Here is an 18,782-nt window from a genome sequence, read left to right as displayed (position 1 = left end):
GCTCAACAGTCAAAATTCATTATTAGTGGGAATAACCATTCTTAATATTCAGAAGTGAATTAAGTTTTTTTTTTAACCTTACTAAGTCTCCTGAAAGAAGGGAACCCTTCTTCAGACAAAGTCTACAAAGTGCTGAGTATGTTCTATGAGTATTGCTTGACTGGCAGATTTCTCCCAGGTAGTGCTTGAATTCTTGTAGCTCAAAGACGGACAGAGCTGGTTTCTATGTTACATTTATGCTCAGTAATTTTAAAAAAGCTGCACAAAAATTAAGAAGGCCATTCTGAATTCTTATCATAGTAGAATTATGACATCCTGCTTTTCAGTGCTCTGCTGATTAAACTGCACAATCACATTCTAAGGAGAGAAAATATATGTATGTATTACAAAGAGGAAAGGAACCCCGTGAAGCATGTGCAAGCATTACATAAAGGTTGCAGTCACCTTGTCAGCGTGGGTGGCAGAGTCTCAGAAGAAGAAAATACAATCGTTAAGCAATTTCTATCTGAGTGCTCCTGTTCAATACTCACACAAACCTACTTTATTCTTTACCATTTTTAAAAACTATATAAACAAGTTGTTTTGACTACTGCAAAGAATACTCTGATCTTCACTTGTATTCACAATTTTTCCACTTTCTAAACATCAATGGCAAAGCCGCAATACTGTGGAATAATTTTCTTATTCCTGTGTAGGCTTATTTCTCGCCTTTACCTAAAATATTCCAGGGCTGCACATCAAACACCACTATTTAGTGACCTTCTCCAGTAATCTCCAACCTGTGGTGACTGAAATTGGTTTTCCTTATCTTAGGATGTGAGGGTCCACAGTATATGCGCTTTGCTATGCCTCACCTAAGAATGTTCAGTGGTGCCAAAAGCAAAACATTAGACATGCCAGCAAAAGCCATTCTGTCAAGCAGTGCTATGGCAACAACTTCTAGCAGAACAGATAGGTTGGATGGAACAGAATTCAGGACTGCAGCAAGCACCCCACTGTTACAATTTGGCTTCTCTAGTTCATCATTTTGTACAAGGGAAAGGTTTTCAGTATATGCATTAATATGTAACTTCATGTAAAAGTTGTCTAAGCACACAAGCACTTGTGTATTATAAATCTGGTTAGTCACTGAGTGCTAAGCACTCATCTCTTGAACTGCATAAAAACAGGAAAAAAATCAAATAATTTTACAAAAGTTTTAAAAAAATGTAAAGGTTTGAAAACCTGCTGCACTGAACTTGTATCAATTGAACCAAGCAAACAAACAAAAAACCCACTAACCTGCCTCTTCAGTTCTTACTTTTTCTGAGGGTAAACTAGGTTCTCCACCTCCAATTTTGTTACTGGCAACTATACGGAATTCATATTCAACCCAAGGGTTTAAGTCTACTGCAGTGGCTGTGAACGTCTTCCCATCAATGACATCAGGAACTGTAACAGAGTATTTTGAAAGAAATTGCAAATTCCTGGTTTCCTCCATAACAATAAAATATTAAAATGTAGTCTTCATAAACACTTCAAAAATATTTCCCTCTACCTGTTGTGACTCTTTGCCATCCCACTGAAAAGGGTGTCCTGGCCTGTATTGTATAACTAGCGATTGGGCTGTGATTATCTAAGCCCTCATGCCAAGTAAGCCGGGCTGTGGTAGCTGTTATTTCATCCACTTTTACACGTTCCGGTGGTCCAGGTGAGCCTAATGCAATAAGATATTAGATTTTTAAATTGGAAAGGTGTTATGAAGGCAGCACTTATTCTACAAATCTTTAAACACAGTGCCAGCTGATTTCTATTTTGCCAGCACTGTGGGGGGAAGAAAACAATTTAGATTGCAATAAAACTGCCATTTTTTACATTTACTAAACTCCTGCTTGGTTATTTTATAGTTGTAAAAGCAAGTTCTGAAACAGCAGTTTCACAAGCAGAGAGCAGATGATGTATTCTTCCGGGGACCTTTATTCAGCAACTTTTCACTACCTTTTCAAATCAGCGTCTTTTACTTTAGTCCTTGATGTCCTGCCTTAATCTGCTAATACATCTTTTTGGTTTGACAATTTGTTATCTAAAGCAGTTTTTGCCATGACGTTCGCTTGGTAGTCATTTCTCCCCTGCACAAAACCGCATCAGCACCCTGGACAGCAATTTAACCCTGAAAGCTTTCTTAAGCATTTCTGGAAATAAGGATTTTCTTCAGTTTACAAAATATACTACTGTCGTCGTCTTCTTCTTCTTCTTCTTCTTAATTACATATTAAAATAAAAACACACATAGAGAATATCAAGTAAGAGCTAATACAATGTTATTTTGAAGTAAAATAGTGTAGCCACGGATGAAGATTGTCACATTCACTTTAACACATAAAGACAAATTTCATTCAAATTAGTATTCATTTGTGAATTGATGTATACTTGCACAGTGATAACTTCCCCCTATCCCTTGTGCCCCCTAAACCTGTGCTGGGTTCCCCCCCCCCAAAGCCTCCAGAAGATTTATTGCAGGAGTAGGCCTCATTCCATACACAAAACAACTTAGTTAAATCACATCCTATGTTTAAAATACAAGTATGCAGCTTGTAATCTATATATAAAAAAGAGAGAATCCTGGATAGTTGTCAAAATACATAATTTTAGGAACTTCCCTGATTCATTGCTAGAGACTAAGTAGCAATTGGGCTTTCAATAGCAATAAGTTGCCGTGTCTGCACCCCCCCCCCACTGCAACATATAAACTGAATATGTGTATTGTGTACTGTTCATTTCCTCAGATCTCAGGAAGTAGGAGGAACATCTCAGAAACCTATGGGAAGCTAGAAAGAAACATTCAGAAACTATCTCCTACCACCACTAATTTAGCACTCTCTGACAGGGACATCAACCAGAGTTCCAACATACAGTCTCTCTCTTTCTGTCACTACTGCTGGTCCTGATAGATCTCAATGTACATGTTGAACCAGCAGGAAATCAACATGGCAGAAAGGAACACTTTCTTGAGGTTTGCAAGGCAGTGTCTGACACTTTAGACACAACAACAGAACTCTCAGACTCAATCTGGAAGCCCCCTAAGAGGTGTTTACTTACGCCTAGGTAAGTAAGTAGCATTGCTCATACCTCGAACTATGAGATCTGCTGCAGATGACACACTATCCACTTCTGTCTTCACCATGCACACGTATTTTCCACTGTGTTTCAGTTGGATATTCCTAATCATTAAGTCTCCCGATGCACTCTGTTCAGATAAATATATATATTTAAAATTTATATTCAGTTAGCTTGCTTGTTCTTGGTTCAACAGCATTTGGTTTTTTTCAGGTAAAGAGAGAAAGAGAGGAAGCTGCCTGGTGCTGAGTCAGATCATTAGTCCATCTAGCTCACTACTGTTGACACGAGACTGGCAGCAGCTTACCAGAATTTCATACAGGAGCCCATCTCAGCCCTAACTGAAAATGTCAGGGGCTGAACCTGCAACCTTTTGCATGACAGCATGTGCTGTACGCACTGAGCTGCAACCTGTCCCCAAGAGGAAGAAACCAACTTTGAAGTAACACTTCTATCAACAATTGCTTGCATGGAATGCAGTCTGTCTAGTGTGCACTAGCATGTGCATGCACAAGAAAGATAGAACAGAATATGACAGAGGAAGATGAAATTATTTTCAGTAGCTAGATTTGCTTCCCTGGGGAATTTTGAGAAAGCTGGAGGGGAATAATAAAAAGATGCCTTTTAAATTTAGATGAATAAAAGAACTGGGATTGTGGATGTGACCTGACTTCCTTTATGAACTGATCTGGACCCTGCCATCATCATCTGAAGCTCTTCTTCATGCGCCTCCTCCACAAGAGGTCCAGAGGGCAGCAACACAACAATGGGGCTTTTCTGCTATGGCTTCCCGCTTGTGGAATGCTCTCCCCAGAGATGCTTGCCTGGCACCTTCATTCCACATCTTTAAACGCTAGGTGGAAACGTTCCTCTTCAACCAGGCCTTTGGCTGTTTAACATTCTACAGCCTTTTAAATGTGTTAGTGGGAGGGGTCTTATTGGTTTGTTTTTGTTTTATTGTGTATGTTGTGTTCTCATTTTGTATTTGTATTTCGTTGTGAACTGCCCTGTGATCCTCAAATGAAGGGCAGTATAGAAAGTTAAGGACGTGGGTGGCGCTGTGGGTAAAAGCCTCAGCGCCTAGGACTTGCCGATCGAAAGGTCGGTGGTTTGAATCCCCGCGGCGGGGTGCACTCCCGTCGCTCGGTCCCAGCGCCTGTCAACCTAGCAGTTCGAAAGCACCCCCGGGTGCAAGTAGATAAATAGGGACCGCTTACTAGCGGGAAGGTAAACAGTGTTCCGTGTGCTGCGCTGGCTCGCCAGATGCAGCTTGTCACGCCGGCCACGTGACCCGGAAGTGTCTGCGGACAGCCCTGGCTCCCGGCCTATAGAGTGAGATGAGCGCACAACCCTAGAGTCTGTCAAGACTGGCCCGTACGGGCAGGGGTACATTTACTATAGAAAGTTAATAGTACAAATAATAAATAAAAATGTCAAGTACAAATGTAAGATGCTAGAAGCAAGCATACAACAAAACAATTCCAACCCCAGATTGGATTCTAAGTAAGGGTCAAAAGGTCCTAGATGTAAAGGGAGAAACTTTCATTTTAGTGGAAGAAACTCTGTCTAAGGATACCATGGGCCTTTTTTTAAAAAAAAACAACAATAATTTTTATTGAGATTTAAGATCACCAACCAACACCCACCAACAAAACATCACATTTTGTTACATATGTCCTACTTTATGCTCCATAGAGCCGTTGACTTCCATCCTTCCCTTCCACCAGTTTTCCTATTCCATTCTATAGAATACCATGGGACTTTGAATTGGGAGTCCCAGTAGCCAAACTCTGGCTTCTTTCTGCCTGTGCAAGTAAGACAGAGGCGTAAGTACCCATGGTGGCTGGATGCCACCATGTACTATGGGCACAAAACACTTGTCACCTGCCCTGCCCAGTCTGAGCCTTGTTAACTACATAACCAGCCAAGTTATCCATGGGGATAATGGGTCTCTTATTATCCCAGGTCTTTGCTTCTTCTCTTCAGCCTGAGCAATTTAACCTTCTGCCTGCCATCTGACTCTGATATTATCTATGCCCCCAATTACTAGCTGAAACTAGCATCCAGCCCCAAATTGGGCAGACAGGTGCGCAGCAAATATAAAACTGACCTTATAAAAAAAAGAAGCCAAATGACTTGAGTACTCATTGTTCTATCCAGAGATGTTTGTAATGAGGATCTCCTTAAAAAGAGAGCAGCTCTCAGAAGCATTAAAAATTCCAGTTCCAGTGACAGAAGGCTGACAAGTGGTTCTCTCTCTGTGTGTGTCTCATTTTTCAAACTTGCAAAACTTTATCTTCCTGAAGCACAAATGTCTACTGTGACTTCACACTTCAAGACATCACACTTTGTATGACCCTTAACAATGCATCAGTGTCAGATAGACACTTGTGTGTTTCTGTCAAATAAAATCATCTCACACTGTGCATGTATGCTTCTACAGGAAACCACCAGTAATTTATTTTGATTGTTCACAATCTATAACACCAACAATAAATAATGAAAGAAATGAAGAATAACAACTAAACAGAGGACAGGAGTTAGGCAAGCGTTTTCTTTTCTAAGGCTACAAAAACAGCAGTGCATAAGAGTCAAAAATCAATCCCGTTAAGAGAGAGACAGAGAAGATAACAGGACGGCCCACTGAGAGCTTCTTAAGCACGAAGCCATGTTCATAAGAAAAAGAAATCCTGACTTTGTTGCAAAGAGTTTATTGGGTCTTTTTTGGACGGAGATTTCTCGTTTGTGGTGGGATGGTTGGGTAAGAGAGTTTTTATGAACCGATGGAAAGAGGGAATGTTAATTATTGTGCTTCTTTGTATTGCAGGAAAGATTTTGCGTTTTGGGGGTGGTGTGTGCACACTATGTGTGCTGCATTCATGTGTGGTGTGCATGCATGCATGCATGTTAATGCACACACCTTGTCCACTTTTTGGGTCCACTCACCACTTACACAAGGACCTTGGAACACTGGCAATCAGGAAACACAATCCTCAGGCTCAAAAAAGTTCCCTAGATATGGTTTAGATGCTTTATTTTCCTTCTGTTTCCCTTATGATCTCAATCAGCAGCACTTTAATCTTTTGATTAAATTATTTTCAGTGGCCTTTGCTTTCCAAAAATACAAAGTCACGTCTTATCTAAAAGAAAGTGTCTTAAAACAAATGTAGTATTCTCCTTGCCAGTTTTTTGAAGTGACTAGCTTAATTGAAAACTTAAGTACCTGGTAATGATTAACTATTTCTATGTTTAATACAAGCTGGAATATCTTTAAAAAGTGTTGTATACAATTAATGGGAAAGAGTGTGATGTTTGGTGTGAAAAACTGCGGCTCAAAATTCTTCCAGAGAGCGCAACATATAAATTCACACACCAGTGAGAACTGACAGTGTAAAGCAACCCTCAAGGCTAAGACACCCACATTCACCCTTTCCAGTGCGGTAATTTATTTGCTGAAATAAATCTTGCATTAAGTATAAATTTGCCTGTCAAACCATATATATATATATATATATATATATATATATATATATATATATATATATGCAGGTTTTGGTGTCTTCGGGTGTCTTCCCGTGTAAGAGTCGGGGTGTCTGTGCGACGTTTCGACGAGGTCTCACTCGTCATCTTCAGGCTGGTGCTTTCGGCTTCTTGTTACTGGAACAGAGCAGAGTCTGGTGTTTGAGTTCCTATAAATACTGTTGAGGGGTGTGGTGTATAGCTTCCAACGTTCTGGGCAGAGAGGAAGTTCCTAGATTAGTGTGCCTTTTCTTCTTTTGTTCCTTAATTACTTGAGGGATATCTTGGGTGATTACATGAGTGATATTCTGAATACCACTGGGTGGGTCATTAAGTGTAGATTAGTTGCTAAAGCTTTCGTGTCTTGACCTCTTGAGCTTGTGAAGAGTTTTTCTGGCTCAGATATGTTGACGACACCTTTGTAATTTGGCCACACGGGAAAGAAAAACTAGATAGCTTCCTCACACATCTCAACAGCCTACACCCCAAAATACAATTCACTATGGAAATAGAAGACAACAACCAACTCCCCTTTCTTGACGTCCTAATCTACAAAAAACCTCGTCGAAACGTCGCACAGACACCCCGACTCTTACACGGGAAGACACCCGAAGACACCAAAACCTGCATTCCTGTACCCGTGAAAATCTACGAAAGCATATATATATATATATATATATATATATATATATATATATATATATATGCTTTCGTAGATTTTCACGGGTATAGGAATGCAGGTTTGGGTGTCTTCGGGTGTCTTCCCGTGTAAGAGTCGGGGTGTCTGGGCGACGTTTCGACGAGGTCTCACTCGTCATCTTCAGGCTGGTGCTTTCGGCTTCTTGTTACTGGAACAGAGCAGAATCTGGTGTTTGAGTTCCTATAAATACTGTTGAGGGGTGTGGTGTATAGCCTCCAACGTTCTGGGCAGAGAGGAAGTTCCTAGATTAGTGTGCCCTTTCTTCTTTTGTTCCTTAATTACTTGAGGGATATCTTGAGTGATTTCATGAGTGATATTCTGAATACCACTGGGTGGGTCATTAAGTGTAGATTAGTTGCTAAAGCTTTCGTGTCTTGACCTCTTGAGCTTGTGAAGAGTTTTTCTGAGAAGATGGCTGTGCTGCATTTAGTTGTGCTCTGGCTTGGCTTCGTGTATAGGGGCGAGCTGTGGTTTTGTGCCTTGTGCCAGCCAGATCTGTGTAGGGATTGCAGGGGGGTGCAGCATCCGGAGGTGCCACTATAGTTTGGCTACTGGATGGAGTCTGTAATATGTCTGTGGAGAGGGTCTGGGTTTGGGTCTGGTGTGGTTGATTGGTGACGGCGTTCTGTGTGCCTCTGGTTCTGGTGTCGGTTTTTGTGGGGAGGGCTAATTTCCAGATGTCTGGCAGGCGGGACGTGTCGTCACGCTTGTTCATGTTGTGAGGGTGTTTCTCTATCTCGATGGCTTCCATGATTATTCTCTTGTGGTGATGTTCCATGTTAAAGAGCAATTTGGAATCTGCAAAATTAATTTCGTGTCCTGTTTCTTTCATGTGTTGGAAAAGAGAGGAAGTTTTTTCTTCTTTTTTGACGGCATTCTTGTGTTCTGCGATACGTGCATTTATTCGTCTGTTTGTTTGTCCAATGTACGTGGCTGGGCAGACTTTGCAGGGTATTTCATAGACCCCTTGGTTTTCCAGCTGGATTTTGTCTTTTGGGTTTCTGAGGATATTGGCTATTTTTTGGTTGGTGCAGAAGGCTGTTTTGATATTGTGTTTATGGAGGATTTTGCTAATTTTGTCTGTAGTGCCCTTGATATAAGGAAGGAGGGCCATGCCATTGTTTTCTTCTGTGTCTTGGTTTTTTGGGGGTGTTTCTTTTTGGATTAGCTTCGTAACCCTGTTTTTCTGGTATCCATTGGCGATTAACACATTTGAGAGATTCTGTAACTCAGTTGTCAAGTGGTCTTTGTCAGCCAGGCGTTTGGTTCTGGAGATGAGAGTCTTGGCTACGGAGTTTATTTGTGCAGGGTGGTGGTGTGATTGTGCATGTAAGTAGCGGTTGGTGTGTGTTTTTTTCCGGTAGATAGTGTGTCCTAGGGAGCCATCAGGTTTTTTGTAGATTAGGACGTCAAGAAAGGGGAGTTGGTTGTTGTCTTCTATTTCCATAGTGAATTGTATTTTGGGGTGTAGGCTGTTGAGATGTGTGAGGAAGCTATCTAGTTTTTCTTTCCCGTGTGGCCAAATTACAAAGGTGTCGTCAACATATCTGAGCCAAAGTTTGGGTTTGTGTTCTGACTTGTCTAAAGCATTGGTTTCAAAGTGTTCCATGTACAAATTTGCGATGACCGGTGAGAGGGGTGATCCCATAGGTGCTCCTTCTATCTGTTTGTATCTTTGTCCATTGTGGATGAAGTACGTGTTGGTTAGGCAGTGGTTGGTCAGGTCCAGGATGTATTTGGGGGGATTGTATTTGTTTTGAATGGCTGTCAAGGCTTCATTAATGGGCACTTGAGTGAAGAGAGATACAACATCGAAGCTCACAAGTAGGTCATCGGGATGTAGGTATTGCTTCTTTATTGTTTCTATGAACTGGAAGGAGTTAGTAACGTGTGAAGCGATGGATTCTGCATAGGGCTGAAGTTGCTTAGCGAGAAATTTAGCGAGATTTTGTAGAGGTGAGCCTATGGAGCTGACTATTGGTCTGAGTGGTGTTCCTTCTTTGTGTATCTTGGGGAGACCGTAGAGTTTGGGGCATCTGGATGATTTTTCTCTGGGGATGATTCTTAGCTGGATTTCTTCACTGATAGGAGAGGCTTTTATTTTGGATTTGGTGGTTTTTTCCAGATAGGTGGTGGGATCTGTTTTTATAGGTTGGTAGGTAGGGTCTTGGAGTAGATTTGATAGTTTTGCTTGGTAGTCCGATGTGTTCATCACAACAGTGGCGTTGCCTTTGTCTGCTGGGAGAATGATTATGTTGTTGTCTTTCCTCAGGTTGGTGAGTGCTTTCTGTTCTTCTTTGTGTAAATTGCTTCTGGGTGGTTTGCTGGAGCAGAGGATGTTGGTGACTTCAAGTCTGATTTTATTGGCTTCATCTGGGTCGATTTTGGTCAGGCTAGCTTCGACTCCGCATATGATGTTTTCCGTGGGGATGCGTCTCGGGGCGACTGCAAAGTTGAAACCTTTGGAGAGTACTTTGGTTTCAGTTGGGGTGAGGATCCTGTCTGATATGTTATGTACTGTTTGTTTCATGGGTTGTTGTGGAGGGTGGCTGGGCTTCTGGCGTTTCTCTAGTTTGTAGAGTTTGTTGGTGTGTCTGTCTGTCTTATGTGAGGTCTCAGTTTCAGCTCTCCAGACGGCTAGTTGTTTGCATTTGTCCCAGAGTGCAGGGTGGATTTTGTTACATAGTTTGAGGTGAAGAGTGAGCAGATCTTTGTTGGTTTGGTTTAGTAGGTATCTTTTCTTATGTATTTCGTTTCTGATTAGGGATAGTTCAGTTCGTTTCAGGATCCTTTCGGTAGCTGGGGTTTTAGAGTGGAATTTAAGTTGGAAGCATGTGGGAGTTAAGTTGTTGTCTCGGCAGTTGCGTAGGAACAGGAGATCACATAAGATGGTGGCTCTTCGGATTTCTAGTTTCTCGTAGGTTCTTGTCAGCTGGAAGGTTTCCTCCCCGTAGAGGTGAGATATTTGCTTTCGTAGATTTTCACGGGTACAGGAATGCAGGTTTTGGTGTCTTCGGGTGTCTTCCCGTGTAAGAGTCGGGGTGTCTGGGCGACGTTTCGACAAGGTCTCACTCGTCATCTTCAGGCTGGTGCTTTCGGCTTCTTGTTACTGGAACAGAGCAGAATCTGGTGTTTGAGTTCCTATAAATACTGTTGAGGGGTGTGGTGTATAGCAAACCCAAACTTTGGCTCAGATATGTTGACGACACCTTTGTAATTTGGCCACACGGGAAAGAAAAACTAGATAGCTTCCTCACACATCTCAACAGCCTACACCCCAAAATACAATTCACTATGGAAATAGAAGACAACAACCAACTCCCCTTTCTTGACGTCCTAATCTACAAAAAACCTGATGGCTCCCTAGGACACACTATCTACCGGAAAAAAACACACACCAACCGCTACTTACATGCACAATCACACCACCACCCTGCACAAATAAACTCCGTAGCCAAGACTCTCATCTCCAGAACCAAACGCCTGGCTGACAAAGACCACTTGACAACTGAGTTACAGAATCTCTCAAATGTGTTAATCGCCAATGGATACCAGAAAAACAGGGTTACGAAGCTAATCCAAAAAGAAACACCCCCCAAAAACCAAGACACAGAAGAAAACAATGGCATGGCCCTCCTTCCTTATATCAAGGGCACTACAGACAAAATTAGCAAAATCCTCCATAAACACAATATCAAAACAGCCTTCTGCACCAACCAAAAAAATAGCCAATATCCTCAGAAACCCAAAAGACAAAATCCAGCTGGAAAACCAAGGGGTCTATGAAATACCCTGCAAAGTCTGCCCAGCCACGTACATTGGACAAACAAACAGACGAATAAATGCACGTATCGCAGAACACAAGAATGCCGTCAAAAAAGAAGAAAAAACTTCCTCTCTTTTCCAACACATGAAAGAAACAGGACACGAAATTAATTTTGCAGATTCCAAATTGCTCTTTAACATGGAACATCACCACAAGAGAATAATCATGGAAGCCATCGAGATAGAGAAACACCCTCACAACATGAACAAGCGTGACGACACGTCCCGCCTGCCAGACATCTGGAAATTAGCCCTCCCCACAAAAACCGACACCAGAACCAGAGGCACACAGAACGCCGTCACCAATCAACCACACCAGACCCAAACCCAGACCCTCTCCACAGACATATTACAGACTCCATCCAGTAGCCAAACTATAGTGGCACCTCCGGATGCTGCACCCCCCTGCAATCCCTACACAGATCTGGCTGGCACAAGGCACAAAACCACAGCTCGCCCCTATACACGAAGCCAAGCCAGAGCACAACTAAATGCAGCACAGCCATCTTCTCAGAAAAACTCTTCACAAGCTCAAGAGGTCAAGACACGAAAGCTTTAGCAACTAATCTACACTTAATGACCCACCCAGTGGTATTCAGAATATCACTCATGAAATCACCCAAGATATCCCTCAAGTAATTAAGGAACAAAAGAAGAAAGGGCACACTAATCTAGGAACTTCCTCTCTGCCCAGAACGTTGGAGGCTATACACCACACCCCTCAACAGTATTTATAGGAACTCAAACACCAGATTCTGCTCTGTTCCAGTAACAAGAAGCCGAAAGCACCAGCCTGAAGATGACGAGTGAGACCTCGTCGAAACGTCGAAACGTCGCCCAGACACCCCGACTCTTACACGGGAAGACACCCGAAGACACCAAAACCTGCATTCCTGTACCCGTGAAAATCTACGAAAGCAAATATATATATATATATATATATATATATATATATATATATATAAGCTTGTGTACCTCTCCGATGACAAGTTTGAATAGACAAAACAATGCTGTATCTAATCACAGTGAACAATATCATGTTGGCAAGAGAGAGAGTGAAAGTTGAGTTCCAATATTAATCATTCACCGTATCACCAAGGATGCACTACCAAAGCCTTAGCATTTTGTGTAACTCAGTATTGGGTATCATGAAAGCACTACAAAAATGGTGCAGCAACATGCTCTCAAGCTGTCAATGTTTCTTGGAATTCTGGCAGTTGGAGAGATTTCATTCACATCTTCAGCCAGTGAAATTAGATATGTGTTGCTGTGGTCAAGTCACAATGACAGGAAGGTCACCTTCCCTGACCGGCACTACGCTGACTCTTGAAACAGAAATCACCAGCAGTCTGGGTGGTACTAAAACCAGTAACCACACTGTAACCATTTCTAATACTGATGTCTACCCAGTTTCAGCTGATATTAGGCTTTCTGACACAGTGATACCTGAAGTGGCATACAGGCAGCATGTTGACAGTTCAGAAGCTGTGTGCATCATCCGTCAAGAGAATGGTAAGGCAATTTTTGTTTAATCCTTACTTGCTTGGACATCTGGGGTGGTGGTGGTGGTGGAGACTAGCTTACTACACACCAGGCAAAATGTAATATTTAAGGACTATACATACCTGCCTGCATGCGTGCGTGCATGTGTGCTCTCTAGCCTGACTCGTGTGTGCTATTCTGAAGAAGTGTCACCTCAATTAGCATACACTATCAAAGACCATCTGTAGTTCACTCCCACAGTACTGGAGAAATCTGGGCAAAACTTCTAATTTTAATCCCCTGCTTTTAAAGAGATGAGCTCACCTCACCTAGGAAAGGAAGTACACCTGTGCATAAGTTTGACTGGATTTAACTAGTTCCAAATGTTCCAGAGCAGACATCTAAAGGAATAAAGCTCTGGAGTAGGGCTGTGTGGTGTTAGGTTTTCAACATCGCGATGCATCACCAGCAAAACATCGCGGTTTGGCGATAAACTGCAGTGTTGAAACAAGCTGACAAGGTGCTGGGAGAAACTGCCTCAGCTCTCGTGGCGGGACCTGAGGCGCTTTCAGCCCAGCATCTGGCAGGCTGGGGACAATGTGTGCAAGTAGGAGCGGGATCGGGGCTGCTCAGAGCCCCTGTGCCACCTGAAGGCAGCCAGACGGAACAGAGGCTGGGGTTGGGGAAGGTGGAAGCAGCCCAGCAGCTGCATCTGAGTGCGCCTGCACTGCCTCAGCCTTGCCAGGCAGTGCTCCTTTAAACTTCTCCATTGAGGGGAAGGCAGCCGGGAACCCCTCAATGGAAAAGTGTGACAGAGCCTGCAACCCCCAGCTGAGCAGACGCGATCCAGCTTCTGTTCCCATGCAAGCAGGAGCTGGGTTCGGGCTCCATCAGCTGGGAAGCAGGAGCACTTGTAACAGTTGGCTTGTGCAAGCTGGTGGTGGGTTGGAGGCTCCATAAAACTGCTTGGCTGAGACAAGGGCAGTGGCGTGCTCCTCAGCCAAGCAGTTTAAAGAAGTGGGGGAACCAGCTGTATCTCCCTCTGCCAGTATGAGGGGCAGACCATGGTGGCGGTTTCACTCAGCGGTATTTCGCTGGTGAAACCGCCACCGCTTGAGTCCTTCTGCCTCCAGCACCGGCAGATTTTGTTCCACCAGTGCCCAGTGTGCTGAAGGAAAGAGGACTCAGAAGCAGCAGCAGTTTCACCAGCGATATACTGCTGAGTGAAACTGTCATTGTGGTCTGCTCATCAAAGCTGTCCTGGGTGATATACTGATATATCGCCCAGGTCTACTGTGGAGTGGAATTCAACGTCACCCTCTACCAATCATTCTGTTTGCACAAGCATTGCAGCTTGCTAGGTGAAATGACCCCCCTTCCCTTTCCCCCCGTTCTTGGGGTTCGCTTGACTCCCCAAGAGTCAATTTCAGAGGGTGCATGTGTGTGTGCAAAGCCCTGTTGTGCAAGCGAAAGTCCTTGCGCAGGGTTTGTTAGACCCTGTGGGCCCATAAGTGCAACCCATTCACTTTCCTATATCTTTATTTCAGAGGTGGTGTTGAAATACAGTGGGGCTTAGAAGCGGGGATAACACGTTCAACTTGCTAAGTTTCTGCCACATGTCAAGCAGCGATCACTTGATCTGTCTTTATGTCTAAGCGTCCAAGCCTCTCAGTAGCTTCTCTCTCTTTGAAATTCCAGCCCTCTTTCCCTCAACAGCTTCATGGCATACGTGCTCTGAAAAGCTACCCTGCTCTCAAGCAATGCAGTTCTAAAAGTCAATGAGGCAGCGCTGGCTAGAACTGAAAGCCTAGCGTAATAGGATGCGGTCACACAAGCTGATCCCAAGACTTCTTCTTTTGGCTTGAAAAGACCTGCAGTACTTACTAGTTGCAGAAGATGGGTACTGCATCTCAGGTGCTAGAAACCAGGGTGAGAAGTTTAACTAGGCAGGAGACAATAAGCTGTGTCTCATTCTGAAAGAACACTCTCTGTCTCAGCCCCTGTCAGCTAATCGTTAAGACGTCACCCTTTAAAATAAAAGCTGAATAAAACAATTCTAACGAACGATGCTTAACACTGGGGTAGGACACCCGGCCACCTGAAAAGAGGCCAGGTTTTGTTTGAAATGGTCTAAGTTATGTATGATGGTAATGTGATTTCCCTGCCCCTTCCCGCCTCCCAGTTCTTCAAGGCCTCAAGAGGTGCTGTGCTGGAGAGGTTTCCAAAACCTCTGCTTTGTTTGTTTGTTTTAAAAGAGGTGGGAGGGAATTGACTGCTGGCAGACTGGAAGTGAAAAAAGTTGGCCCACGCACGTATGTGGAACACTACATGCCGTGCTTTGGATTCCTGCCATTAGCAATTAGTGGAATAAAGCTGTATAGTACCAACACTGCATTTTATCACAATCCAGTCTTATAATTAGATATAACTTCATTATAATTTTAGTCTTTTTCATTTGGAAAAAAGGGAAAAACGATAGTTTCATTATAACAAGAGGAGAGTTCATTCTTGACGGCTGTTTTACCTGGGAGCGAGGCTACTGTTGGTGCCACAGTGTTGCCAGAAAGTTTATTTTTATTTTTTTAAACCATTTTTATTGATTTTCTTTTCTGATAACAAATATCCAATATCATTACTTAACATTCATTTTCCAATTTCCCCTCTCCCTGTGACTTCCCCGAACTTCTGGTTTATTACATCAAATGTTGCATTCTGCTGTTTGTACATAATACTATGTTATCACCTGTTGTATTTCTTGTTCTCTGTAAATAAAATTGTAAATATTTATTTAAATCCTGCCAACGAGTCCATTTTTTTTGGTTTTTGTTTCTGCAAATAAGTTGTAAAAGTGTGGCCAGAAAGTTTAAATCTCTCTGCTCCTTTTCCCACTGCCCCAATTTGGATTGGCCCCCAGCTGAATGTAGCAAAGGAAAGCAGAAAAAAGCATAATGTTTAGGAAAGGGGGGGGGGAGAGACACAATCATGTGATTCATGTAAGGTCCAATTTAGCCTTAAACTTTATAGGGGAATATAGCGCACAATTCCATGGGTACTTGGACTCTCTTATTTATTCATAAAATTATTTATAAATTTGCATTTTGATCCAAAAGCACACCAGCCAAGCAACACACAATTCAAAAACTGTAATTTAAAGCAATATGAGGAGGAACAGATTAGGAACAAGAAAAATGCACATGTAAAGAGAAAGGGCAGAATTAAAAGCTACAAAGAACAAGTAAGTTTTAATAGCATGCCTAAAACTAAAGAAGAAGCCACTCTAACCTTCCTAGGGAGGGAGTTCCACAGCTGGTATATCACTGGCAAAGCCCCTGCCCAATGTTCTCTGCAATTAGCCTCACTTTGGCTGCATTTGCTTGTCATGCTAAGCCATAGCTTGGCACAAATGTGCTGGTTCCCAAGGAGGAGACTGCACCTTCTCAGGCATTTTTAGGCCACTTACTGTGCCATCTTAACCCAGGATTGTGGTTTAAGGTCCCTCTTCCTCAAACGTGATTTGTAGTCAAGGATTGTCCCAAGGTTATAGGTTGTGATTAAGAAGATAGCTTAACTATGATCCCTTAGCTGTGGTCCTGGGCTAATCTAAAAACTTGGAGAGGAACATAGTGGGTGTGAGCCACTATTAAGGAGGCAGAACATTCAGGAAATCATGACAAGCCATTCTCTGGTTTACTGTGACATGAAAACCGGACCTTTGTGGCAGAGATGCCAAAGCAGATCATAAACTACAAGAAGGTTTTTATGGTAGGAGTCATCCTAGACATAACAGGAGCAGCTATATCTTCCAGGGACGGGAGGTGTTATGTTCAAACCCAAAAAAGGGTATATAAATGAGTGGAGCAAAATAATATCCTGGCAAAATGGATGGGCTATTGCAAAAGAGAATATGTAAATTCAATCCACTTGTAAGTACATTTCTACAACTAATAAAAAGGTGAGATTTATTTTGCAGAAATTCCTCTACCGTCGAATCCATTAATAATATGCAGCAAACCCCACACTATCATTAGCAGTTTAATGGTTATGTATTGTTTTTGTCATTAAAAAGCTACAAATGTACTAAGTTTAGTAAAATCATTTTTTGCCCTTTCCAGATGACCATTATAGTTAACGATAACAACCAGAAGATAAATAAATACTTTACAACTTACCCCACCTACTCTCTCAAAATGAGATGCATCTTTTCTGAAGTCAGTCAATGCGCTGTTAAAATACCATGTAAAACTAATGTCCAGCAGTGGATCGTGCTGAACTTGACAGGGCAAGATAACACTTTCCCCTACTGAAACATCCATGTTTGAAGGTGCCAGAGTTATCCGAGTTGGTTCTGTGGAGAACAGGAAGAGTCGGTTTCAGCTCTCTGAATTACTGTTCTACTTTCCTGCATAGTTGTTGTTGTTTTTTAAGTATAATTTTGTATACAACACACACACACAAAACTGAGTCAAACACTTAAGTACAGTTTCCCTGCCTCAAAGATTTTCCAAACTCCAATCAAGCATCTTTCAGGAATGTTAGAAAACATCTCAAAAGTAGAGAGAAAATACGATGAAACCGGAAACTGTGCAAAATCTGTCTTTGAAACAAGAATGCACTGTGAAAAAATATAGGCATAAACATACTGCAGAAATAAAAACCTAAGGATTGAGGACTGAGCAGAATGACAACCAGAGGATATGGAATGCACTTTTTTATGTATTATGAAAAAACGCATTTAAAATCTCCAGTACTGTCCTTGACACAAACCCAATTTTCCTGCTTTTTTGTGTAATGGAATTGTCATATATATTTTTAAAGCAAAAATTTGTTCTATTTCAAAACGGTAAACCTGTTCCCTCTCCACAAATGAATGGTCAAGTATAGACTAAGATTAAGGAAACAGAGATTTCATATGGCCGTCCATGGAGACTATCAGAAAGTTTCATAGAAAAAGCTGAAATGTCACCATATAAAAAACTCTGAAAGATAGAGCATTCAATATAAACAGTCTAATATATAAAACCATTTTCCTATGAGCTTAGCAAGAGCACTGATTACATATTTCACATGAATTGTGCATGCAGTACTAATTGAAAGTAAACTGAAAATTTAAAACTGGAATGTCTGTTTCACAAATTTCTCAGTTCATACAATTTGCTACTGATAGACAATTAGCTATCTAATTACCTGTAACTAATAAGCTAGTTGAACTACTAGCTTTTCCAAACTGGTTCTCTGCCAGGCAAGTATAACTTCCAGCATCTGATTTACTCACATTAGCTATTCGGAGGCCTCCATCTTTTAATAGTGAAATTCTAAAAATAAGAGAGATGGGGAAAAAAGAGTGTAGCTTTGCAAAGAGAAATATGTGTATTCTTTAAATGCTTTAATTGCAACACATACACACACAGCTCCCTAATGTTCTGAAGAGAAAGAGAAATAATACATTCTATTCCAACCTCCTCTGACTACAGAGTAAGAAAATTATGTGGCAGCTTCATCAACCCTACATTTACAAGCCTTGGAGATGCTGTGCCTATGTGAAGTGAAAACACAGCAAAACAGCAACCCAAAACCTTTAAAATTCTCCAGCTATTGAAAAAGTTATAAAGAGAGGAGCAGTCCGGGTCAGCCTTTCTCAACATGCACTACAACTCCTATTGTAGTGGAATGGCCAGGGGTCAGGGATGATGAGAGTTGAAGTTCAAGAACAGCTGGGGACCCAAGGCTGAGAAAGGCTGGTCTGGATAATAGGAATTTCAGATGATGTATTCTGGACTGCACTAGTGAGTAGAGCTTCCTGAACAAACTAAACAAACCCCTGGATTAGTGTTCTTTAGAGCCACCTTCTAGTGCCTTCCAGATCGTGTTGGACAACAACACACGTCATCCTTTCCAAGGGACAGCGTACTTATACTCAGGTCCTGCTACTGGGATTCCCACTGGCATCTAGTTAAACACAGTGAGAACAGAGTGTTGGACGACAAGGACCACTCTTCTTATGTTCTTATTCCTGACCATTGACCATGCTGGCTGGGCTAATGGGAGCTGAGTCCATCAACTTCTGGGATACACTGGGCTACTTTAAAGAGTCAGAAAAGACCACTATCACAGGATTGTTCCACACAGGAACGGAAAAGGCTTTGCACACAGTGGCTATGAGT

General features: G+C 42.1%; 1 protein-coding gene across 2 annotated transcripts in view; it reads right to left on the bottom strand.

The window, feature by feature from the left end:
* Positions 1–18,782, bottom strand: part of LOC309524629 (contactin-3-like) — a 194,731-nt gene that overhangs the window by 21,227 nt on the left and 154,722 nt on the right. For both annotated transcript variants that reach the window (XM_082209411.1, XM_082209410.1), the window contains 5 exons: positions 17,806–17,933; positions 16,791–16,966; positions 3,108–3,225; positions 1,538–1,696; positions 1,282–1,431 (listed from right to left, as the gene is read on the bottom strand). In XM_082209411.1, the coding sequence (XP_082065537.1) occupies positions 1,282–1,431; positions 1,538–1,696; positions 3,108–3,225; positions 16,791–16,966; positions 17,806–17,933 (731 nt within the window). The remainder of the gene's footprint in view (positions 1–1,281; positions 1,432–1,537; positions 1,697–3,107; positions 3,226–16,790; positions 16,967–17,805; positions 17,934–18,782) is intronic.

The sequence above is a fragment of the Podarcis vaucheri genome, assembly GCF_965113315.1.
Source record: "Podarcis vaucheri genome assembly, chromosome: 2".
In the NCBI taxonomy this organism is placed as follows: Eukaryota; Metazoa; Chordata; class Lepidosauria; order Squamata; family Lacertidae; genus Podarcis; species Podarcis vaucheri.
This window is presented reverse-complemented; position numbering and strand designations above follow the sequence as displayed.